This window comes from Serinus canaria, chromosome 4 (assembly GCF_022539315.1).
Source record: "Serinus canaria isolate serCan28SL12 chromosome 4, serCan2020, whole genome shotgun sequence".
Classification (NCBI taxonomy): domain Eukaryota; kingdom Metazoa; phylum Chordata; class Aves; order Passeriformes; family Fringillidae; genus Serinus; species Serinus canaria.
The window spans coordinates 11,992,084-12,016,865 of NC_066317.1; the positions used below are offsets into that span (position 1 = coordinate 11,992,084).

Below are 24,782 nucleotides of genomic sequence, written 5' to 3' on the forward strand. Positions count from 1 at the left end.
ATGGCGGGCGGTGGCGGCTGCCGGCGCGGTCGGGAGCAGCTGGAGCTGGAGCGGCTGGGGCAGGCGGCGCGGGCCGGCTCCTGCCCGCCATCACCGCCGCTCTCCGTCTGCTCGCGGCAGGCCTGGAGCCGGGACAACCCGGGCTTCGAGCCTGAGGAGGACGCGGCGGCGGCGGCGGCGGGGCCGGTGCTGGAGATGGACGTGGAGTGGGGCAGCCGAGCCGCGTCGTCGCTGGGCAGCGGCACGGGGGGCCCTGTGGGCGGCGGGCGGCGGGCGCGGAGGGGCCCCGCGGGGCGCGGCGGAGCCGAGGGGCCCGGCCGCCTCCCGGGGCCGCCCGATGGAGCCGCGCCCCGCAGAGCGGCCTGGGCTAAGCGCCTGGCGCGGAGACTGCGAGGTGAGAGGGGCCCGGCCACGCACCCCGCACCCTGACCCGGCTCCTCAGGCGCGGATGCCGCTTCTTGCGCGCTGTGGAGTTGTTTGTAGTCTCTCCTCTGTAGGTGCCTGTAGTTCTCCTTTCCCTCTGTCCCTGTCCTTTTCCATCCTGTGTCTCTATGTCCCCATCTCTTCGTGCACATCTGTCTTCTGATCCCCGTCCCGGTTATGGTCCCCAGCACACGCAGATGCAACCCCATCTCGCTCCTTCCTTTCCCCACCTCTCTGCCTCTCAGGTCTTACTCCTGGCTACTTTCCGTGTAAGACACTCCGGCACAGGGGAAGTTTAGGTTGAACATTAGGATGAATTTCTTCGCAGAAGAGGTGGCATTGGAATGGACTGCCCAGGGAGGTGGTGGAGTCATTGTCTCTGGAGGTGTTTAAGGAAAGACTAGATGTGGTACTCCATGCCATGGTCAAATTGTCATGGTGATGTTGGGTCATTGGTTGGACATGATGATCCCCAGAGGTCTTTTCCAACCTTGGCTTTCTGCCCCAGTACCAGGTCTTTGGAAGTTTGGGGCAGAATGCTTGTGCTTCTTTTTCTGCAATACCCCATTCTATGGAAGTGGTTAGGATGGGATGGGATGGGATACTTAGAGTGGGCTGCTGGGATGGTGTTTGAATCACTTCTTTTTCTGCAGTATTGTGCAGTGCCTTGGTGCTGCCCTTTACAGTCAAGTGCTGCCTGTGGTCACACAGCTGGTGACTAGGGACAGAGTTGGAAGCAAAACTGAGTGCGTATCAAGTGAGCATTTGAGGTGTCGTTCACAGCTTACTGCAATAATTTCCTGCTGATCTGGCCTTGTACAGGGTTGATTTGACAGCAGCAGAGAGAATGCAGGATGGGGAGTCCTTTGGATTTAAGGTTGTGAGAACACATTGAAAACCCTCCTTTCTTTTCAGAGAAGCTTAAAATGCCAGCTTCAAACTACAAGCATTTTAAACAGAGCATTGATGTAAGTGTTGGGTAAAATCTCAGTAGTAATAAAGCTGCAGAAAAAGTAAACCATAATTAGAAAATAAAGATTCTTCTTCTGAAACGTGGATTTTCTGAAGATAGTAAATAGTACTGTTGTTACTGGCTACCATGGCATCAATGGAACTATGAAAACAAGCTTGACTTTAAGCAAGGATTTGTACCTTCTCTGATTTTCATGTGCATTCAAAGACTGTTTGCTGTAATGGTTTCTCTAGCTTTGGCTATATTGCACCAAAAGAAATCCCTCTTGAACATTGCAATACCTTAGTGGTATGCAAGTCAGACTTGCAGAGATTATGGAATAGAGCATGTTTTCTTTTTAGGAGATTTTATTGGGACCATGTTCAATAACCCAAGTTACTTCATAACAAGAAACTAGAATAACCAGGAAAAATAATTGTGCTGTGCATGAATTGGCACTGTGCTGGGAGTCTCCAGCAGTGTGTTTGTTTTGGTCCATTGCTGAGTTATGTAATTGCCTAAGAAAAGAGCTGCTTCACATGGAGAAAGTTAAGTCCTTTTATAAAAAGTTTTACAAAAGTTTTATACTTCAGATGCTCTCTTCATCTTAGTTGTTGCCAAGAAGAAGCCTCCTGTGCATGTTTTTAACTGTGGTGAAAACCAGCAATATTTTTACATGAGGCAAATGTGAGTGACCTGGTGGTGACCTGGCAGGTGTTGCTCCTATTCCATCTCTGTTGTGCTTTGTGCAGTAGTACTGAAAACAGTTTCTGTTGATTCCTGACCTCCTTCTATAGGCAAGTGTAGCTAAAGTTACTGTAGTTGACAGATCCTTTTCTGGCTCTCTGATGAGAATGTTGCCATAAATTCCTGGGCACAGTAAATGTCTGGATGAGACTTTGGTGCTGTGGAGGTGCTACGGGGCACTGTACTTCTGTGGAATAGGTAACACCTTACCTGAAGAATGTGATCCCTGTGCTGCACAGTTTAAAGGGGCTGATTGCAAGCCTGACATTATTATTGGGCACTTGAAGGATAACTGTGGGTTTACTATTGGAAAGAATACTCCACATTTTTTTAGATATTCCATGAATATCCACGAGTATCTTTGAGGACTAGAAATGGTGCATTCAGTTTTATTTCAAGGACTACAGGAAAGTTGGCATAGATTTATTTAATAGAATTCCATCTCACTAGACAGAATTCAACAAGAGGGAACAATCCTGTGGATACCACAAGTGATAGTGTCACCATGGCAAAAAAGATGCCACTTAATATTGAAGGATGTTCAATGACAGATTGCACTTTACTTGCTATGAGTTATGAAAGAAAAATGCAGAGAGGATTTAAAGTATTGGGATTTTGGTAATTGCTGTAGCAGGAGTTACTAAGTGAATAGGACCAACTATCAGTAGTTGAGGTTCTTTTTTATGTAGATTCTGTTCAGATTCTAACATGAATATTTGTGAAGTGCCTTTAGTTCCTCTAGTTTTACAGATCTCTTCAGCAAATATCCCAGATGCTGAGAGAAGAGGGACTGATTATTCTACTCCGTTAAGGAGGAAGTTACCAGAAGTTTTGATGGTAAAAACAAAGTGTGTTTCCAGAGCCAGCCTGGAAAGGTAATCCTGCCTTGTAGAGCTGTACTTGGTCACCCAGTGCTCAAGCCATGTCCTCATGTCTGTCATCACTGATGTGTGTTGGACATTTCTTGAAAGGTTTTCTTAGTTATTGTTATATAAAGGTACAAAATACCCTTCCCAGTCACTGATTAATTGATACTTTTGTGAAGTCTGCTACAAACAGAATGAGTATGAGCAACTGTTAGCTGCAGATTTATTTGATGAAAATACACAGATTCTGTCAAAAAGTTGATGAATAGCAAATGTATATAAGAAAACAAAACAGTTTTGTTGCTTGCAGCAGATGTCAAATCCAGCACTGCTTACCTCTACTATGTTTGATGCATCTAAATCAGTATTCTAACAAGGGGAAAAGGGGAATAATATATTTATATTGAAAAAATGTAACAGCTAATGAAAGCTCCAAGCTAGCTGATGGGAAAATTCATTGTTCATTTAGCATAAAAATCATTGTGTGATCCCTGGTGCTGTTTAGTTGGATTTTTTCTTTGCCATAACTTTCTGTTTTTTGCTGACTTGACTCCTAATGATAGTCTAATATAACAGAGTTTGAGTTTGGAAACTTTCTGCTTCTGCTCACCACATATCTTATTGGTGAGTAATTGCTGACAGCCGGGACTTGGCTTTCTCGCCAGCTTAGCTCACTGGCTCTTCCAGCCTTTTCTTCCTCTCTTCCATAATGTCTTCCTGCTGCAATGTAGTGCTGTGTTAGAGGCTGAATTTATTGAGTTGTTATTATTATTAGTGACTCAGTTGTGTTTTTGTCTTCAAGAATGACCTAATGGGGAGGATTTGGTGTTCAGTGCAGTCTTTATCTGCACATTTTCAAACTTGGCCTTAAAGAACAGCTTTGAAAAAGCTCTCCTATTTGGGGCCTGACACTAGGGAGGGCCCTAAGTTACCAATTAAATCATGTGAACAGAGATTAATGCTGAAACTGTTAGTGCTTGCTGTGCCCATGCAAGAGAAGTTTCCAGTTTACGTCACAACTTAAAAATGTGGTAGCTGAAAGGCTTCCAGAAACATCTAAGCCATTTTTTTTTCTCATTTATGCAGATAGAGGTAAGAGCTTCCTTATTCCCATCTCTGTTTGCAAACAAAGGTCTGCAGCAGGCATCTTAGCCCATTGTCTTAGCCTTACAGCAGTGGTTGCATATTTACTGAACTCGCGCTTCATTGTCAGGTTTACAATGCGTTTTGGCTATCCCTTGTTACTGTTACACTTCAAATTACTGTGGTATGTTTGATGGATCCAGGATTTTTCCTAGGGAGTTTGAGGTTGCTACATATCCATCTACTTAGAAGGTAATGGATGTTTTGAAAGGTTAGCTGTTTAAAACACCTGAAAAGAATGGAAATTTACTGCAGTTCTGTAGGAGTGAACTTTTAGTCTTAAATGCTTTTTCACTGATCAGAAACTGAGGTCATATTGCCTTGCTTTAGGTTTAAATGAAGAGAAGCTCCATGAAGGGAAAAGTCTGAGCAACAGCAGCTGCTCCCCGCTTTTTTTCTATTCTGTACTAGGCATAGGAAATAAGGATGGTGATTGCTAACTGCATTTTATTTCAAGGTAGTTGTTCCTTTTAAAAGACTCTATTTAAAAGATCCTTTTGCTTTTTTGTAACCCACTTGGAAGAGATTACCGAAGCTATTATTCAATAGCTTCTCTCCCTGTCTTTTTGGGAATGTCAAGCATTATATGAAATGAGGACCAGGCAGAAACAGTTCAGTTGATGCAGTTGCTCAACCTGACATCTAGTCTGTACAGCAGTTGCTCATTTAGGCTGCTACTGATGTTTAATTGATAACTCTTTGTTGTGCAGGGAAAGAAACCATGCAGAAATGCTCACCAACATCCCTGCTGTGTCTCTTGCCTATTTGAGAGGGGAAGGTTATGATACGGTGTTTTAAAAATAAGTTTGACTCAAGTATTCTCCTTTCATGTAGAAAATTAAGACTGCTTCTAAAGGCTCAATAATGAATGTGCATTTTCATTCATTGAACAATGATTTGCATGTTTAAAAGAAAACATACCAAAGCACTGCATTTCCATTTCTTGAAGGATGACTGTTGTCTTGGTTTGGAAAGACAGGTGCCTGCTAAAGGCAGGAGCCTCCCCTGAAATGGAGAATGCAAACCCTCCCCACCCCTCCGAATTGATATGAATTTTAAATTAAGGGGCTCTCAGGTGAGAGCAGGAAATAGCAGTTCTTTAATGGGGGGGGGGGGAAAGGATAAAATAAAACAATGCAATACACTAGAACAACACTGACAGAGTCAGAACTCAACCTGACGCCCTGTTGGTCGGGATGTTGGTAGCAGTCCAGTTGGAAAAGTGGCTGCAGTCCTCCTGAAGTGTCAGATGTGGTTCTGTTGGAGCAGGGGGATCTTGTAGAAAAGGGTGTATTCTTCCTGCGCAGATCCGTGGACGTAGAAGCAGCTGCTGTTCCTCTGGGGAATCCAGTGGGAAGCTGTGCTGGCATTTCAGAATCTCCAGAGTATATCTGGGTAGCAATGCTTGGCTCCTCCCTCTGGGCGGAGCATCTCACAATGGGATGTTCTAGTTCTTATCAGTCATGCAGTGACATTCAGCATGACTTGTTATCAGCAGATGTCCCCTGCTGAGGGGGGAGTGATTATGATCACTCAGGGAGAGAGATAAGGAGAATTGCCCACTTGACACAAGACAACTACCATACAGATGGTAATAGAATACATCTTGCCTTGCAGTCTGGAATGTCTCTGTATCCTTGTATCTGTTTTTATACCATATAGTTCTAAGCAACAGTATGTCTGCAAATCTTCCACAGATTCTGTTAGAGTTCTGCTGAGCCATTCCTAAATTATTACGGTATCTCATTGATAGTTGATACTGCCTCAGGCCCCATTCTGTCTGCAAACAAAGCTGCTCTTGCTTAAACTTAAAATCCATAGGAGAACCTGCAGCAATGACAGAGGTTAAGCTTTCAACACCACTAATTATGTCACTTGTGTATCTGTGCACATCATTATATATATATATATATATATATTTATATATATATTTCCTTTTAAGGTCTGTGGGGGACAAGATTCATGGAAGAGAGCAACACCAGCAGAGAGCAGTACTTGAAAAGCATTTTACGGGAGCTGATCACGTACATGGTTTTCCTCGTGGTCCTGTGTATCTGTAAGTACTATTGTACCAGTGCATGCAGTTCTGTGCTACCTGCTTGTTGTGATTTCAGAAAGAAGGTTGTTTGATGTGGGACAATTAATAGACAGGTAGGCAAATACTTGGAATCAAATATTTCTATTTTTTTCTGTGCAAAGGCTGTTGCTTGAGACTGAAAATACTACAACTTTCTGTGTCTTAACAAACTTAGAATCTTCAGGCAGATTGATAATAGACTTGTTCTTTGTTTTTAGAGAGAGTATTTTTTATTGTAGTACCACATTGCAGTGTAATATTTCTGCTACACTTTTTGAAATCACTGAGAAGAAATGGTAAATGAAGAGGAGGAGTTAGACATCCAGGACAAATAATTGAATCACCACATTTGAAGTTCATCAGCAAGGTTATATACAGATCACAGCTGGAGACTTCTGTGGTTTGTGCCATGATACCATATGAAGTATCATAACTCTAAAGAACACAGAACATAGTAACATTAAATTTACAATGCAAGAAAGAACTTCTTGTGGGGTTACAAAATATCTGTTTTATTTGTTTGCTAGGGAGAAAACCAACAAAATTATGTTAGTGTATCTTTAGAAAGCCAGTATGTTTCAAGTCTCCAGTTTTTAGTGTGAGCAGTTGTGCCGTAAATGGCTGAAATGCTGGTAACTCTTGGTGACTCTTGCCATTTATGATCAGTTGTAATACAACAAAATGATGTTTCAATTTTTGTGAGAGGGAATCTCTGAGTGGAAAAGCAAAGACTGAGAGCAAGTCTGTTCTGCTTGAGTGTAACGGAATTACTAAAAAGCCCAAATTTTATACTGTTGACAGAACTGTTTTGATGTTGTACTGCAGGCATGTTTATATTTTAAAAATCATGGGTTTTTTTCCTTTCTGAGTAATTTAAGAATGCTTAGAGCAGGTTTATGAACAAAGCAGTGCAAGGGTGCTTGTGGCTGGCGCACTGTAGCACCAGGACAAGCGTCGCAGTGAGGGATCTGTTTTAAAGGGAAATTTGTTTCAGGAGGAGAAGTTTGACCCTTAACAGGCTGTTAACTGTTTGTTTTGCAACAAAAAAGATTTTTGCTAACAGAATAAAGGAAAAATGTAGTGTGTTAAACATCTGGAGATATTGCTAGCTTATTAGTATTTTTTAAGTATCCTTTTTATTTTTCACATAAGCAATAACTGGAGGTCAGTCTGGTCTGTGGCTTGGCATGCCCTAGGAAAGGGCTTCCCAGTGCAGGCTAAATGCTGTGAGCATTTTTTCTTCTCTTGTTGTTTGGAGAGTAAGGTTTAGAGAGAATCCAGGTGTTGCACAGTCACGTGATACATTCCATGTGCACAGCACAACTCTATTAAAAATAGTTCTTGCTCTCTGGCTGTTAAGGCAAACAAAAAATTTATAAATTTTATACAATTACCAAAACGGACAGCGATTGTTCAGTGTAGGCCAAATCTTTCAGACTCCTCTGCGTTTTAGCCATAGAGTGGTTCAAGTATTTACAGGTGGTAACAATACCTATTGGCAATGGAGGGACAGGGGCATCTGAGCTTGGATCAGAAGCCAATTTTATTGAGAATATAAGGCATTTATATATAGTTTTACTGGTATGGCACTTAAATAAGGTTCTATTTTTGGTAACAATTTCCCATTGGTTACACATTCTTCATGACATCACATCACCTGGTAACATTATCTTATCACAAAAGTTTCACAACATGTCTCTTGCTCACTTCTTGCCCAGGGAGAATTTATCTGTGTTTGTCTCTCCCAAGGTTTCTGCTTGATCAGGCCTAGGATATCAGGCTCCTTTATCAGTTCCATTGTACTATCTGTTTTATTCCCCATAAATACCCATGCCAGAAACTATTTCCTCAACCCATCTTAGTTTTGTACATCATTTTGTAATTTATGCTCTGTGGCCCTCAGCCATACCTTTGGCCCTGTGTGTGGAAAAGGAGTAATACAGTAATTTGTTTTCTGTGGGGAGTTTCTCTTAAAGGCACTGCACATCTGTACTGGAAGTTCATTTCTTAATCCATGTCACTCCCAGTGCCCTGCAGTATCCTGGCTGACTGTCATTATCTGCTCAAGCAGGGCATAGTTGTCCTGAGGTCTTTGTGTCATCTGTGCCAGTTCTCTATGCATACCTTGGATAGCACAAGCCACCTAAAAAGGCCCTGCCTGCCTCTCTTCAGGCTGCTGAATTGTGTCTTAGTTTTCCTTGAGGTTTACTTTGGTAGAAGCATTAATAATAGAATGAGGTGTGGAAAGGAGAAGAGAGAGAGAGATTGATCAGTCTACCTTCACTGCTTTTTGTATTTTAATCACAGTTGACAGATAAATGCTACTTGGTGTGGATTTTGTTTTGGAGCTTAATAGTTCCACTACAAAATCTGTACAAATACAACATGATGTATTCAAAACAAATAAAGGTTTGGTTTTGTTGGGGTTTTTTTGGTTTTTTGTTTTTTTTTTTTTTTGTTTTTTTTTTTTTGTTTGTTTGTTTGTTTTGGGGTTTTTTTGGGGTTTTTTTCCCCCTCTTTATTTCATTCCTTTATCTCTCACTCCTTACCAAATCTTCTGCAGTGACTTATGGGACAGTGAGTTCCAGTATGTACTATTATACAAGGGTTATGTCACAGCTCTTCCTGGAAACACCTGTGTCAAAAACAGAAAAAACTGATTTCAAAACTTTGTCCACAATGGATGACTTCTGGAAGGTAATCTAAACCCAAGTTTTTATATCTCTGTTGCTCTGGTTCACTGGTACTGTCATGAACCGTAAATTTAACCTTCAGAATCTTATTGCCTAACATGGTCAGACTTGTGCATGAAAATCTATGTGCACAATGTGAAAGCTATGGAACAAAGTAGGTCTGGTCTTTAATATGTGAAAATTTAGAGCTCAAATAATGTTGATGGGGCTGGGTAGGGCAAGTTTGTGGGATGTCTTTGGAGGGCAGGTAACAGCAAAGTCTTATGTCAGAGAAATTATTAACTGCAATTCTAACACTTCTGTGGAATGAAGATCTACAAAAACAGTGCTAGCAGCATGCAAACTGAAGTTCTGTCATCCTCCCCAGTTCACAGAAGGCCCTTTGCTGGATGGTCTTTACTGGGAAATGTGGTACAACAACAAAACCATGGCAGAAAACAAAAGCTTCATTTATTATGAGAACCTGCTCCTAGGAGTGCCTCGCATTCGGCAATTGAAAGTCAGAAATGGTTCCTGCGCCATACCTGAAGATTTAAAGGAGGAAATCAAAGACTGCTATGATGTCTATTCTGCAGCTAATGAAGATACTGCTCCTTTTGGACTCCGGAATGGAACTGCGTACGTAGCATTCCTGTAGATACATACTAATTTTTTATATACTTGTGACTCATTTTTCTGTCTTAATTTTAAGGTGTTAGTCAAAGGAATTTTGTAACTTCTTTCTCAGAGGTTACATTAAAACTTTGTAGCAAGAACCCTCTGAATTAAAATGTATTTAATAGCTAGTGCTATTTAATAGCTAGTTTTTTGGTCAGGTTTTGTTGGTGTCTGTTTTATTAATTGTAAGTTGAAAGTGGAAAGACCAATGTGTTCTTTTTCACTTCTGAGCTAGCTGGACATACACCAATGAGAAGGATTTGAATGGCAGCAGCCACTGGGGCTTGATTGCCACATACAGCGGGGCTGGTTATTACCAAGACCTCTCGAGGACCAGAGAAGTGACAGCTCTGCAGATTGCAAGCCTGAAGGAGAACCTGTGGCTGGACAGAGGGACCCGAGCAGCCTTCATTGATTTCTCTGTGTACAATGCAAACATCAACCTGTTCTGTGTGATCAGGTATGAACAGAACCATGACAGTGTTCAATTGCACAGTGTGGGTTGTAGACCTGGGGTTTTCTTTTGATGGCTTTGTTTTGGGGACATAGGTGTATCAGTAATATTTCTGCCCAATGTCTGGGAGAAATGACGAGGACTCCTCCATGGATATCAGAAGGCTAATTAATTACTTTATTATGCTATATTATTCTATATTATATTACACTATATTACATTACGTCTAAACTGAATCTGCACAAGTACCCAACTGCACTCAACTACACAGAATCTTGTGACTGTCTGCTGACCGAGAGTCTGCTCATGCACTTGGCCCTGATAGGCCAAGGAAACAAAACACCTATCACTTTGGGTAAACAATCTCCATATTGCATTCTACTTTGGCACAACACAGAAGCAGCAAATGAGATAAGAATTGTTTTGATCGTTCTTTTCTCTTCTCTCACTGCTTCTCTCAGCTTCAGAGAATGTGAATCCCACATAGGTGAGTGTATGTTTTGTGTAAAAGGGACAGACAGCTGAAGGCCATGCCTCCCTGTCGAAGAAGTCAGACTCCTCATGGAGTCTGTCCTGGCTTTCCTGGTGCCACAATGCCTTGGGCATGTGCCACAATGCCTTGGGCAGTTTGCAGGAGACCTTTCTAGAGAGTTGGCATATTCAAGTAAGTACATGGATATAGAGCATCAGCCTTTGGTTTAGACAGAATGAAACAGGCAGAGATTGAAACAAATGTTTCTGTCTCTGTTTTCTCACCATTCCTGAAAGGCTTTGAGTTTTAGTCAACATTGAGTGTGGTCACATATACAACTTTTGTGTGGTGTGAAAAATTGGAATCATAAGTGCATTTGTTTCTATTATTTAGATAATTGTACAGATAAACCCAAGTGGCTTTTAGTAGTGCTTTTTATCAGTTCTTGTTAAATTAAATTCTTTTTTTCTTTGCCTTTTTTTAAATGCAGGTTGCTAGTAGAGTTTCCAGCCACTGGAGGCCTGGTTACATCTTGGCACTTTCAGCCTGTGAGGCTGATTCATTACATCTCCACTTTTGATTTTTTCCTGGCAGCCTGTGAAATGTCCTTCTGTCTTTTTGTTCTGTATTATATGGTGGAAGAGGTCTTAGAAATTCGCATTCATAGACTGCGTTACTTCAGAAGTGTTTGGAATTGCCTTGATATCCTTATCATTGTAGTAAGTAACCTTTGTAATCAGGCTGAAATTGCTTTCTGAAGTGCACTTTGTGGGAAACATGAATTACTCAGTGTTCCTGTTGTGGTTTTAAGGTACAGGACCATCTTTAGGAAGGATACTTCCAGACTATTTGGCTATTCAGTCTGAATATGACAATTTTAGTCTGTGTTGCAATGTTGGAATGTTTTGCAAAGTTGGTTGTTCTCTCTTCAGTGCTTTCAGCCTGGTGCAAAGTTAAGAGTATTTGTCCATCATGCGTTTTCAGTTTTTGTTTATACAGACTTTTACTGAAGGTGACAAACTTGCCCTCCCTTCTACATATCTGGTACAGACTATTGCACTGGCTTTCAAATAAGAAAATCATCTGCTTTAAAGAAGTGATTTACATTTCAAGGAATGGGACTTGGATTTAAATATGTTTGCAAAGAACCACAAGGAGATTTATCTTGGTATTAAATACTCACCAGCTAATACCAAATTTGAAGAAGTGCCTCAGAATTGTAGAGTGCTAGCAGCTGTCTAGGTTAAGTGGACAGTGTTGCACATCAGTAATCTTAGTGCACCAGAAAATACGAGCTTTGGATATAAAGCTGCATAATATAATTCCCTCTGGACTCAGATCAAGCTGTGCTTACCAAAAGTATACAAAGCCAGAAATGCTGAAACAGTTCCAGTTCCATACTCCTTTTGTATCTTCAGGCTTGGATTAATCAAAGGTTTCAAATCTTGAAGCCAGCATTTGTAATCCAGGCAAATATTACTTGCATCACTGTGCTTTGTAAACGAAGGGCTGCTTAGGAGGATGTTTACTTGAACTCTGTGCTGTTTTTTACACTTAATGGTTGGGCAGGGAAAAAAGGCGTTGCTGTTACAGTCAGTGAAGAGTATTCAAGTGTGAGTGTAAAATTCCGGTCACACAAGAGGTCAGAATTCTATGTTTATGCCATGTCTGAGCGGCACTGTTTAAATGTAAAATTATGTACTTATGACTCTCTATATGTGGTGAAGTGTTCACTTACTGTAATGAACAGCACATTTGTTGAAGTGAAAGCAAGAAACCTCTGTGGTAAAACTGCAGCTTCTCTGCTGTTGCTTGTTGTAGGCAATACTGCTCAGTCTGTGGTCTGGAGAAACTGTAGTACCTTCTTGTCTACTGCTGTCTTTCTGCTCTGTGTTCTTTTTCAACTTTTCCTGTTTGAGTTGTTATATTCTCTTCCTTACATTTTCTTCTCTGCAACAACATCGCTTCTGTAATCCTGATAGGTGCCACTGTCATCTTGTTCTTCACTAACAGTGGCAAGAAAATTACTTTTAAATCTTCTTACTCCCAGACTATTTGTCTGTAGTCCAGGACTATAATGGTTTTACTGTGAAATGCATGAAATTCCACATATCTTAACTTTATCTGACATAAATGTCTCAAACAAGTTGTTTTAAAACCCTAATTACTTTTTGTAAATTTGTGTGTTTCTTTTGTCTTCAGCTGTCTGTGGTAGCTATAGGAATTAGCATCTATAGGACATCAGCTGTCGATATGCTCCTGAAAAAGCTGCTGGAAGATCAGAACTCATTCCCCAATTTCGAACCCTTAGCATATTGGCAAATGCAGTTTAACAATATTGCTGCAGTCACTGTGTTTTTTGTCTGGATTAAGGTAATTCAAGACACACGTCTTTACCATTTGAATGTAAGCAGTATTCTGAGTTTCATGAGATACATTATTTGAGGTTTACTTGTGTTTTTCTCAAAGTCAGTCATGTGATAACTTCTTGCAGATGAAAAGCTAAGCTGCAATTTGTCACAGGTGTAGTCGGCTCTTGTTTAGGTCTAGAAAATGTAGTCAGTCCTTGTGTTTTGTCAGCAGACATGTTAAGAAATGTTTTTATTATTCCTCAGTTGATAAGTCAGTAATTCTTACTGGATACTGCTTTGTTTCTAGCCATGTTCAGTAAGACATCTCATGTAAAAGAGTGGAGAGCAATTATGTTAAGAAATTGTCTTCTTTCTCTTTTCAGCTTTTTTCTTTGTTTTTTTTCTTTTAACAGCTTTTCAAATTTGTTAACTTCAACAGAACGATGAGTCAGTTATCCACAACAATGTCTCGCTGTGTCAAGGATGTAATTGGCTTTGCCATTATGTTTTTTATTATTTTCTTAGCATATGCTCAGTTGGCCTATCTTGTCTTCGGCACTCAAATTGATGACTTCAGCACTTTCCAAGATTGCATGTAAGTACAGGTATAAAAAATGGAAAGAAGATTTTGTTGTGTTGCTGAATCAGTTATTTTATCAGAGGCAAATCCTGTGACATCCATCTAAGCAGATAAGCTGCTATTGATATAACCTGGTAGCAAGCACATTTTTATAACTTTTTTATCTCTGTTATTGCTATCAGAGCAGTAAGCTAAAAATGGCAGGGCTGGGTTGGTGTGATATGATTTTTACAGGGGCTGGTTACATTCCTAGACAAAGCAATGACTCCGTCTTCAATGGTTAAATGCTTATTGAAATATTGGACATAATAAGGTTGTGTTCCTGATAGTGTTCATAGTTGCTTGACTCAGAGTGCATCTTAGACAACCAAAAAATTTATAAGTATCAGGAATCTGGGAGAGAGGGCGGACTTAATATAAGATTGCTAATCAATTTTTCCTTGGTTGATTTGGTGCAACACAACCTGATTGTAACTGAGGAAATTAATAGGTTGTTCAGTCACTGATTTCCCCTGCTCCCTTACGCTGGGGCAGTGTTGCAAGGAGTTTCTTGCAGAGAAGTGAAGGAACTGGAAATATGCTGACGGTGCCATAAATTGCCAAGCTTCTTCCAGCTTAGAGGGAGCGGGTTGGGGTTGTATGTGTGTAAGGAAGATGGGAGTGGGTCTGAGAGCTTCACAGTAGTAATTGTTAGTTTGCTCTGCTTCCTGTTGTGACCAAAAAGGAGAAATAACCCCCATGGTTTTATTCTGTGTGTGACACCTGACTGTGAGTTGGGTTATGCCTATAAGATGTGCTTGATGAATTGTTTTTGCAGACCCTTATAAAGTGTTACAACAGTGCAGATCTCTCTGCAGCCTATCAGTCACACTGCTAGAATAAAATAGTTTGAGAATCCTCGCACAGCTCCAGCAATATTTGCTTCAACTCCTGGATGTCTTTTGTTTTATAAGATTTACTCAATTCCGCATCATTTTGGGAGACTTCAACTTCACAGAGGTTGAAGAAGCTAATCGAATTTTGGGACCTGTTTATTTCACTACATTTGTGTTCTTTATGTTCTTCATTCTTTTGGTATGTACACTTTGTTTATGTGGGGTGGGTCAGTGGCTGGTTTTGCATCACTTGTCCTTTGATTCCTCCTGCTACTTTTGGGGCTTTTTCTGATAATGATGAGTATATGGCCCATGAAGGGGCCTGACTGCTACAGGGCTGATCACTACACTCTTCCTGTTTTTCCTCATTTAAAATTGATTTGCATAGTATATTTTTTGTCATTCTCATGTAGTGATCCACATTTTTAATTTATTATTAATATTAATTTTAGTTCTAAGATCTGAATAGTGCCTGGTTGGCAGATACAGCAAGGCTGTCTCTTTTGCTGAAAAGTAGCTGTACTGTTCCATGCAGTCTCTTGATTCATAAAGTGCTCTAATGTGTAGCTGGCTGGGTTTACAACAGACTTTTTCTTGCATGCCACACACAGCTTTGCCTGCTGCAAGAGCATGGTTTTTCAGCAGTCCTGTATCATAATAATTTTTAGCGTTATTTAGTGACCCTCATACTTAGTTCAGCTTTTTGTTACTATTTGAGGTGACGAGGAATGGCATTCGGATTTTATTTGTGGGAAAATATTTCATCTTGGAAGTTCACTAGTAAGGACGCAGAGAATTTTAAGTGTTTCGTGAGGAATTTAAGTGGTCGGTGAGATGGACCAGGATTCAATGGGAAAATAACAAATGTGTCACTATGTGCCAAAGGTTCACATAAAGCAGGTTTCTTATTTGCTTTGTAGCACCTAAAGTATTCCAGAGGAACAGTCTAGTGCCCAGCAAGGGAAAGAAATCTCTTTTTTCTAAGGGGCAACAGAAAAGCACTGGAAGGTGAAGTCAGAGCAGGTTATCCAAAATACTCACTGTAATTTGTGTGGTTTTTTAATGTCATTTTGCCTGAATGAAATGTTGATGCAAGTCCCTTGAGACCAGTCTGAGACTTGGAAATCAAGTTAGGGAAGATGGGCAGAAAGCACCAACTCTTAAAGCTGGGCAAAATAGTAGCAGAAAATAGCACAAGAGTGAATTGTCAAGTTACCTCTTAGTTCTCTGGTGTTGAGCATGAATGCATAAAGATACAGCACTGAAAGATTATTCCAAAGCATGTTTTTTAACATGAGGAAACAGAGGATAACATTGCCTTTCTACATTGAACATGCCAGTAAATTGAGTAACTCTTCTTGAATATGCAATTTGTAATTCAGTTTACTCCATGTCTAGCAGGAGCTTTTCAGCAATCACAGCATGGTTTGATTATGTTACATGCTTGGCACAGAGTTAATGAGACCCATATTTTCTCCTTTCTCTGTACAAGAGCTCTTTCCAGAGTTGGTGCCATAAATGCGAAGTGCCTGATTTTAAGCTTTTTTATTTTATCTTTAGTTTGAAATACAAGCAGAGCTGTAACTAGGTAAGAACCTTTGTTTTGTGCTGATTATTACAGGATGAGTAGTTAACTTGATTCCTCAGGCATTTTTGTTGCCAGCTGTTTTGCCTGTATTAATTCACAGCTGTTACCTGTGTAAGTTTTGCTTTGCAGGGTTTACTGCCACTGCTGTGTGTAGCTGTGAACTGTCTCTGGAAAGTAATTCTCCAGTTATGTTAATAACCAGTCATGCTAATTAAGATTTGTTATACTGTAGCACATCATATTTCAATATCAAGCTTTGGATGTTAGTTTCATTTTAAACAGGTCACTATTTTCTTCTGGCCTTTTGAAACAAAATCCATGTGAAGGTCTGCACAGCAAGGTCATAGGAGTAGTAGGGCTCAGTCCTGTTGAAAGTTGAAATTTCAACATTTTTTTTTTCTCATGAACAGAACATGGTTTTGGCCATTATCAATGATACCTACTCTGAAGTCAAATCAGATATGGCACAACAGAAGGCAGAAATGGAATTGTCTGACCTTATCAGGAAGGTAAATGCAAAGCTTTGTTTGTTTGACATCTTATTTGTCACATCTGAACTTATTTCATAAAATACTATATAAACTGTACAAAGTAAAGCTGGCAGCAGCTGGTGAGAGTACACATCTCAGTTAAAATAAATTAATCTGAGCTGAGTGTAAATTAAATGAGTGAAAACTTCCCATCACAATGTATTTCAGTCACCTGAGACTTTGCCTTGAATAATCACACTGAACACACTGAATGAGCTTGTACAGTAGCTGATTTCTCTAATCAATAAACTTATTAGAAATCTCATTTCATGAGAAACAACAGACTTTTACTTTCTCTTTTAGGGCTACAACAAAGCCATGATCAAACTTAAATTGAAGAAGACTACTGTTGATGACATTTCAGAAAGTCTGAGACAAGGTGGAGGAAAACTCAATTTTGATGAACTCCGGCAGGATCTCAAAGGGTAAGGGAGTTATTACTTCTTGTCTTGAATAGTATACCCAGGGACTTGTGATGTTAACTTTTTGATGTGATTTTCCTCTATCAGAAGCACACTAATGTGGATAAAGACACACAACAGAGTGTTTTTCTCTGCAATATGGCTGATGTTGGCATCGCATACCAGAGAAAGGTTTTTGAAGCTCTGGGGCCCAACCTCCTTGAATTTCTGTGTTTTCGAGAGAAAAACACAGAAATCTCTGAGGAAGCAGAGACCTTTGAGGAAATGGTAATGTTTCTGTCAGACCACTGCAGGAGTTTGTGGACAGTCGGGAGTCCATGGCAAGGGTACAAATGTAGAGATATGGAAGGGAGTTGTGAAGGAGAAATGTTCATTGTAGGGAAGATTGGTGCTTTAATTAATGAAGGATAAGGACTGAGGTGTTTTTATCAGTGTTGTGAATCTATAGGCAGTACTGGGATGTCTTTGTCTTGAGGATGATAGTCTATTTGAAGTGAAATGTTTTCTAACACACAGAGTTCTTTCAGCATCTGCAAAAATGGAAAGTGAAGGAACTGCTTTTACTGCCTTTTCAGGAAGGGGCACACGGATGCAGAGATTGAAGCAATATTTACCAAATATGATCAGGATGGGGACCAGGAATTGACAGAGCATGAACATCAGCAGATGAGAGATGACCTGGAGAAAGAGATGGTAAGCTCAGCATTAGGAGTAGGATGCCGCCAGCACTGTCTGCCAGTCTGCTCCCTGTGCTGGTTTCCTGCCTCAGAAAAATCCTCTTGTCTCCCTTCACTTTTGCTGTCATTCCTGGCTGTCTGAGCAGAACTGTAAAAGGGCGCAGGGGAACTGATAGAGGACAGGAGCTCTTTGACCTTGACACCACCATTTTCCATGTACAGGTGAAAGTTTTTTACATCTTCTCTCTCTCTCTCTCTGTCTCTCTCTGGCTTGTGTTTTCACGAAGGAGGATCTGGACCTGGATAGGAGCTCTCTACCACGTCCTCTGAGCAGCCGCAGCTTCCCCCGGAGCTTGGACGACTCTGAGGAGGATGAGGATGAAGACAGCGGACACAGCTCCAGGAGGAGGGGCAGCAGCTCTAGTGGGGTTTCCTATGAAGAGTTCCAAGTGTAAGTTTATCCTTCTGAGTGGGACAAATCTGCATGTTGGATTTTGTTGGTTTCGTTTTTTTTTTTTTATTGTGGGTTTTCTTCTTTGGGTTATATTGTATTCTCTCCTTGATATTAATCAAATTATTTATAAAAGCAAGTGTTAGGATTTTGTTGTGCATAAGTCACTCCTTTTAGTAGTTTTCAAGTAATATCAGAACTGGAAGTGCCTTAGAGAGCCTCATAGGAGTTGGTTAGAATATAGAAAATCTGAATTAAAAAAAAAACAAACCCAGCAACAAAACCCCTGTCCTTAAAACCTTGTCACTGCAAAGTCAGAGAAAAGGGTCATGTTACAATAATGCCAGAAAATACTTTTTTGGTTTTTTAAGTAGTAAACCCTTGAGTTTATTTTAAGTTCAGTGAGTGCTTTAATGGTTGTTTCTAATAAGATTAAGTTACTCATGAATGTGTATTTTGTCTGAAGTGATAGATCTCCATATTAATTAATTACAGCAACACTAGCTAAATAAAGAATTGTATAACTGGAACCAACAAATTTTCATTATGATGCCCTAAGAGTAGTGAAAGCAGAGTGAAAGATGTACTTTTTTCCCCCATGTGCTTTGCCCCTGTTTTACTTTCTTGCTCTGCTATACCTTGTCCCTCTTGGATGGTTGGACTGGTTTGTGGAAAGTCAGAGGCGTGCTTGGATAACAGTGATGTCTCATCCTTGTCTGCTCTGTGTGTGGACATGCTAGAACGGTGCTGACTGGGCAATGTCCGAGTCACTGAAGCTCCTACTTGTTGCTCCCAGACTCATGAGGCGGGTGGATCGCATGGAGCATTCCATTGGCAGTATCGTCTCCAAGATTGATGCTGTTATCGTGAAGCTGGAAGCCATGGAGAGGGCCAAGCTGAAAAGGAGAGATGTGTTGGGAAGACTGTTGGATGGAGTGACAGAGGTAAGAAACTCACTCTCTGATCTGGTCACAACCTGAATGTCTCCCTTTCTGTTGGCCGTTCTTCCTACTGCTTGGCAGGATTGAAGGAGCAGTGATAAAGAGGAGGTGGTTGCTTTGGCAGTAGGTGAGTGATTTCAGTTAGGTGTTAGGAAAACATGAAATTTAAAACATAAAATTTTGGGAACATTATTAAAGATTCAGATATGACAGCATGTCTTACAGCAGCCCTGTGTCACCGTTTAAACCTGTGATCTGGACAACAGTGGTGTTCAGTAGTTGCTGAAGCAGCTCCTCCATCCTTTGGTGTCTGTTGGAATTAATACAATATTTATTGTGGACTAGTCTGTTAGAGTCTATGGGATCCAGCCCAGTCTGCTCTTATTCTCCTTCGTTGCTTCTGGGACTGTGTGTGGCAGGTGGGAGAGGTCACTTCTGTCACAAGGGTTACCTGACTTCTGCTGCTTCCCCTTTCACTCTCTCTTTCCTTGAGGGCCCTTTGGAAGTGGCCAGTGGGAGAAATGTGTTATTTCTGTAGATGCTAAAATCTGTCAGGTGGAATACCAGTTGTGCTTTCCTAGATGGCAACCTGGGCATTTAATTTCATCCCTGGAAATAAAACAGTTTGCTGTGGGAGCTGTATCTCCATTAGCCTATGGAAGTACTCAAGTGGTATAAGAATTTCTTGTGATTGTATAGAGTTTTGCCTAGACTTCAGTTTGGAAACTGCACTTCCAGCTTGTGTCTTTTAATGTGTTTAGGATGAAAGGCTGGGCCGGAACAGTGAAATCCACAGGGAACAAATGGAGCGGCTGGTGCGAGAGGAGCTGGAGCGCTGGGAGTCAGATGACACGGCCTCCCAAATGAGCCATAGGCTGGGAACACCCCTGGGACTGAATGGCCAACCTCGCTCCAGGAACTCTCGGCCATCTTCTTCCCAGTCAGATGGTGTTGATGCAGGAGCAGGAAATGGGGGTAACAATCCATGTGTAGCTTGATCTTTGTAGGTGATTCCACATGTTTCAGGTCAGTATTCAGCCAGCAAATTCCCCAGCATGAGGGGATCATTCTGATCAGACCCCTGAGGACATCTTTCACTGGTGGGAAAAAGTAAATATTCACTCCATAAATCATTTACAGGCCTGTGTAAGCCATGTGTAATGCCAGTAGTGAGTGTCACCCTTGGAAACAAAAATGCTGGGAACTGAATGGATAGCATGTGGGACAAAATCTACCAGGACAGAAATCTGATTCCATAAAAATATTATTGGGAATACTTGCATGAGGACAGCAAGCTTCAGACAAAATAATGTGCAGTGGCTGACATACTAAGAGGCTATTAATTTTCTGCTTCCTCTTGGAAAGTACAATTTTTAAAGGCTTTTAAAAGCAAATTTTAAAATAATATGGCATCAGTTTTTCTTATTCATTATAACAGCTTATTCATTATAACACTTTTTTTAAAAATATGAGTTTCTACTTGTCTTTCTGAGTTATTCTTGGTATACTTAGCATTTTACTTAATTTAAAATATTTTTTTCCTATTTTGAGAGGTACATTTCTTTAAGCAGAAGAAAGTGCATTTAGTTTGTACAACTGTAAACTGCATCATTCTGTGATAGAAACTAAATGCATTATAAGTAGCATTTAGCAAGAAATATTTGAGAACTGCCTCTTCATACCCAAATAATATAATAATTTTCAGCTAAGTTGCAAAGTGCCCATTTTTTAATGCTATCTTTTAATGATTTAAGTGTTTCTGGGATAAACATTCCGGAGGTTATTAGATAAGTACAGCTACTTTGCAGAAAATACATTATTTAAAAGCACACAAAATTGAAAACCCCTGAGTTTGCCTTGGGTGTGACAGAGAAAGGGCAGAGAAGTTTCTGACAGTTGGGAAAATCTGATCTTGTGCCATGTGAAGTTCTAATCACATCTCAACTATGTGGTCTGTATTTACATTTAACTAAACTGCTTGTGAAATGATTAGCTACTTTTCTACATAGACTTTTCTGCTGAGGTGCAACACAGGATTCCTTTGGGAAGTGTTTATATTATAATCACAGATTTTTTGTATTTAATTCCCTCTGCTTTGTGTCATAGAAGTTTTATTTTTGAAAGGACATGCAACGTTGAAATTCTGTTGATGTCCTATAGAGAGCACTGAGGCAATGTTTTCAGTTTTGCCTAGGAATATGTGTCCACATGTGGAATGCTGGTTTAAGAGGAAGGCTGTCGGTTGTGGTTTTTTCCTGAAGATGGCAGTGTTCTGCTGTTTAAAGACTGAGAACTGGTGAAAAAGATAATGGAAAGCTACATAATCAACCCTATCTCAGCTATTAGTAGTGTATATAGAGGAAAAAAGGCCAGTTTAACAAAGTGTAAGTGGTATGTGTTGTGTTGGTGCCTTATGTTTTAACAAGCAGTTTGGTATCTCTTCATTCTTGTGGGAGTGCTGCTTAGGCAAAGCTTCCATGTTCCATACATTCTTGCAATGGCATTGCCTGGATATGTGGAATGTCTTTCCTCTAACCAGTGAACTTGTGAAAACTAAAGAGAATTCACACCTTTGCATTTTTGATTTTATGAGAAACCATACGCACAGAAACCTAATTAATGTAAGCTGGAAGAGGACGAAATTCAGTACTGGAATTTCTTAGTCGCTGTGTCTCGGGAACAGAATTATCTAGGAGAACAGGTTGTGGTTCTTGTGTGGGTTATTTGGTCCTTATTGGGAAGAAATTCATACCCTTTCACAAGAGTCCTCATGAACTTGTGAAAACAGTGCATAGCACAGTGGGTAGGGCATTTGTGTGGGATGAGGGCATTCAGATTAAGCTCTCACTTGCCTTGATTGAAGGGTTTTACACCTCAGAAACCTTTCTGAGGAAAGCTTTTCAGTGTTGAACTGCATTTCTGACTGTAAACAAACAGACCAAAGAGAAACACCAGCTGTATTCATGGCCATCTAGTGTGCAAGTAAAATAGAAAATACTATACCAAAGCAATTTAAATATACAGAGCCTTGTCTTTATGTTCATATCCAAGATGTGTCTTTCAAAATGTAAATGCAGTCACTCAGTTCACCTTTCATTTGTACTATATGTTTATTATGAAAATGTTTGCATTAATAGCTGTATTTGGTGGGGTGTATTTCTGTAACATGTCGTTACTTGATAACAAACTTCATCTTGAAGTGCAGTACATTTTCATGGGGTACCCATGTGCATTGACAGTGGGCCTTGCAGTAAGTCCATTGCCACTTGATAAATGTTACAAACATTTTATTGATGCATTTTTCAGTTTTAGATATAGCACCCATTGTCACTTATTACAAACTTACAGTTTTTTGCATAGTAATGTACAGTGTTTGGTCTTATTAGGAAGCTGTTAATTGTGCAAGTCTTCTGCAATGATCAAGAATGAGCACTTTATTTCCTAATAAACATTTTATATAATCTAGAAAGCAAATATTGTGCCTACACTTGGTTTGTTTATAATGGAACATGAAGAATCATATTATTTGTGTTACTTTTAGCTCATATCTTATTCTCAGATTACCTAATAAAGGGAGTAGAGGGTGTAAATGAACACAGTGAATGGGCTGATCCTACTGATTCATTGCCCAAGCAGTCCTTTTTTAACACTTTATTTCAGATTTTGCTTCTGCAAATGCACAGGTTTGCTTTCTGCTACTTCATGTAGCAGCTCCCACTGCTAGTAACTGTCTCTTCACTACTTGCTGGGCAATTTAAGTTTGTTTTTCTTTTCTCTATTCCCCCTTTTTCCTCCCCCTTCATTCAGGAGGGAATACTACAGCATCTGGAGAGTTTGAATAGAACTTGGAAAGCCCAGGCTGTCATGTAAAACCCATGGTTCTCTCTGGACAGCTGTATTAATGAAAATGGAATTATTAATGTAAATACATATCAATCTTTAATGAAATACATGCATACTGAATTTATTAAGTATATTAAGCCTTTAGTCAGTGCACTATAAAAGTCACAGTGTGTGGGGAGTGGGAACTTTTTTCATTTATCTATTTATTTATTTAATATTGTGTGTATGCTGTAATATTGCTGATTTTGGAAGATTTCTTCAGGAAATGCAGTTTGAGATTGTAGGCGAGACTGGGGGTTGCACGGCCGGGACGGACAGAGACGAGAGATCTCTGAAGCCAAGTCGTGGAACTAGCGGTTTATTGCAAAGGGCGTGGGTACAGGGCCCTGCTGGGAGCTGCCAGCTGCAGCTCGGAGCAGGCCCGAGAGAAGAGAGAGGATGAGAGGGTAAGAATGTAAAAGGCAAGAGCTAAGAGCATAGAAAAGTAAGAGCAAGAGCAAAAGCAAGAGAGCAAGAGAGCGAAGTTCTCGTTACAATACAATAAATCATCTTCTGTGTTGAATATTCTGATTCTTGCTAACCAATCTAGTAGAGCATACAAATCCTATAGCATTTACCTAAAGCCTATAAGAATCACTACATTACCATATTGTGGTACATTTTAAACCCTAAATCTACTCTTCGGACCCCTTCTGCCAAGCTGGCAGGGTCTGCTCCGACCCTTGGACCTGCCTGCTTGCAGAGGGTATTGTTTCATCAAGAGGGGATTACCTTCATCCGGCCACACCATTGTTTTCCCGTTGTTCAGTAACTAAGGGATGTCAAAGCTTGCTTTCATTTCAATCTCGCTTATAGTTTCTATATTCTCAAAATCTTTTGCCAGGCAATCATATTTGTAAGGCTTTCCTGTTTCATCTTCCCCAACAGAGATGCATATTTGGAATAAGAGCTTTTCAGAGTCATTCTTCCATGTCCACAGGCATACTTGGATGTCTTGCGTAGTCCAAGATTCTTCTCAAGTAAATCCAAACAAGACAAAAAGCTTGGTCAAAAAACTGAGGAGAAGGGGTAAAAAGGTTAAATTGTCACTTGTATAACAAGGACTTCCAGGTTTTAAGCACTGATCATGCAAAATAGGTACAGAAAGATGGAGTGACAGCTTAATGATTCAGGTGACTGACTGACATTCAAAAGAGTTGTGTTTTATTTGTGTCACCTCACACTGATGCCTTAACACACACTCAGCTGCTTCCAGCTTGGATCAAAGGGCTGCTACAAACATGCTGCCTATTCACTAGTAATGCTAAAACACAAGGTTTTCCTTGGATTGGGGATTCTAGCAGCTCTTCTGCTTTGTTTCTACTCCAAGGAATAGTCAGGGAGACTGAAACTGCATCCCAGGATACAAACAGTTGCAAACTTGTGCCTTCTGTAACAGGCCTGAATTTGGATGAAATGTGAGAGCAGATCCTACAGCCAGATGTTCAGGTGTTTTGGACCAGACCTACCAGCAGTGAGGTGCCAGGAAGGGAGCAAGAAGGGTTTTGAGATGTGGGGAGTGTACTGGGTTTGTGTGGTTTTCAAAATGTCATTAGTAATAAATGCAGTAAGATTGCCAAAGGACTGATCATGACAGTTTGTATCACCCACAGTTTTGCTGGTGACATTTTGACAAAAGTTGAGACCAGTAATTTCATTCATTTGCAAAATCATGGAAAGAGTTAAAGATTAGCAGAGACTCACAGGGGACAAAACGCTCATTAAGGAATTATTCATAAAAAACAAATCAACGATATTCATCTCTTTCAGATTTAGAATTTGTTTCAACTCCTGTCCAGGTTTTAAGACTTCTAGTTTTGAAAAAAATAATTTCCAGTGAGAAGATTTATGCTTTGCTTTGTGGGAAGTCACAGTAGAGGTGTTTTTGAAACAAAAACACTGTCAAAAATGCCTGTGTGTGCTGCTCAGACTGCTGCTTTTCACTGTTGCATAGAGAGTGGTGTGATGTAGACTCTGAGAAACACTCAAAGGAAAAGAATG

The 24,782-nt window shown here is 40.3% G+C and overlaps 1 protein-coding gene across 2 annotated transcripts; it reads left to right on the plus strand.

Annotated features, from left to right (window-relative positions):
* Positions 1–23,303, plus strand: PKD2 (polycystin 2, transient receptor potential cation channel). Of its 2 annotated transcripts, none has more exons than XM_030238994.2 (15): positions 1–394; positions 6,074–6,187; positions 8,772–8,905; positions 9,269–9,519; positions 9,794–10,018; positions 10,975–11,203; positions 12,687–12,857; positions 13,249–13,430; positions 14,369–14,489; positions 16,289–16,387; positions 16,712–16,833; positions 17,406–17,523; positions 17,795–17,958; positions 18,755–18,902; positions 19,661–23,303. In XM_030238994.2, exons 1-15 carry the CDS (start codon positions 1–3, stop codon positions 19,895–19,897), a joined length of 2,709 nt encoding a protein of 902 aa, XP_030094854.2. In that variant the 3' UTR covers positions 19,898–23,303. The 2 variants fall into 2 exon arrangements, with proteins under 2 accessions (XP_030094854.2, XP_050829600.1); XM_050973643.1 differs by having other exon boundaries at positions 80–394; positions 17,798–17,958.
* The last annotated feature ends 1,479 nt before the right edge of the window (positions 23,304–24,782 follow it).

Excerpts from the sequence above, each read along its gene's own strand:
- PKD2 (XM_030238994.2), top strand. The coding sequence starts at position 1 with ATGGCGGGCGGTGGCGGCTGCCGGCGCGGTCGGGAGCAGCTGGAGCTG. Across the intron at positions 6,188-8,771 it reads CCTCGTGGTCCTGTGTATCT|TGACTTATGGGACAGTGAGT; the intron begins GTAAGTACTATT and ends AATCTTCTGCAG. Across the intron at positions 17,959-18,754 it reads TCCTATGAAGAGTTCCAAGT|ACTCATGAGGCGGGTGGATC; the intron begins GTAAGTTTATCC and ends TGTTGCTCCCAG.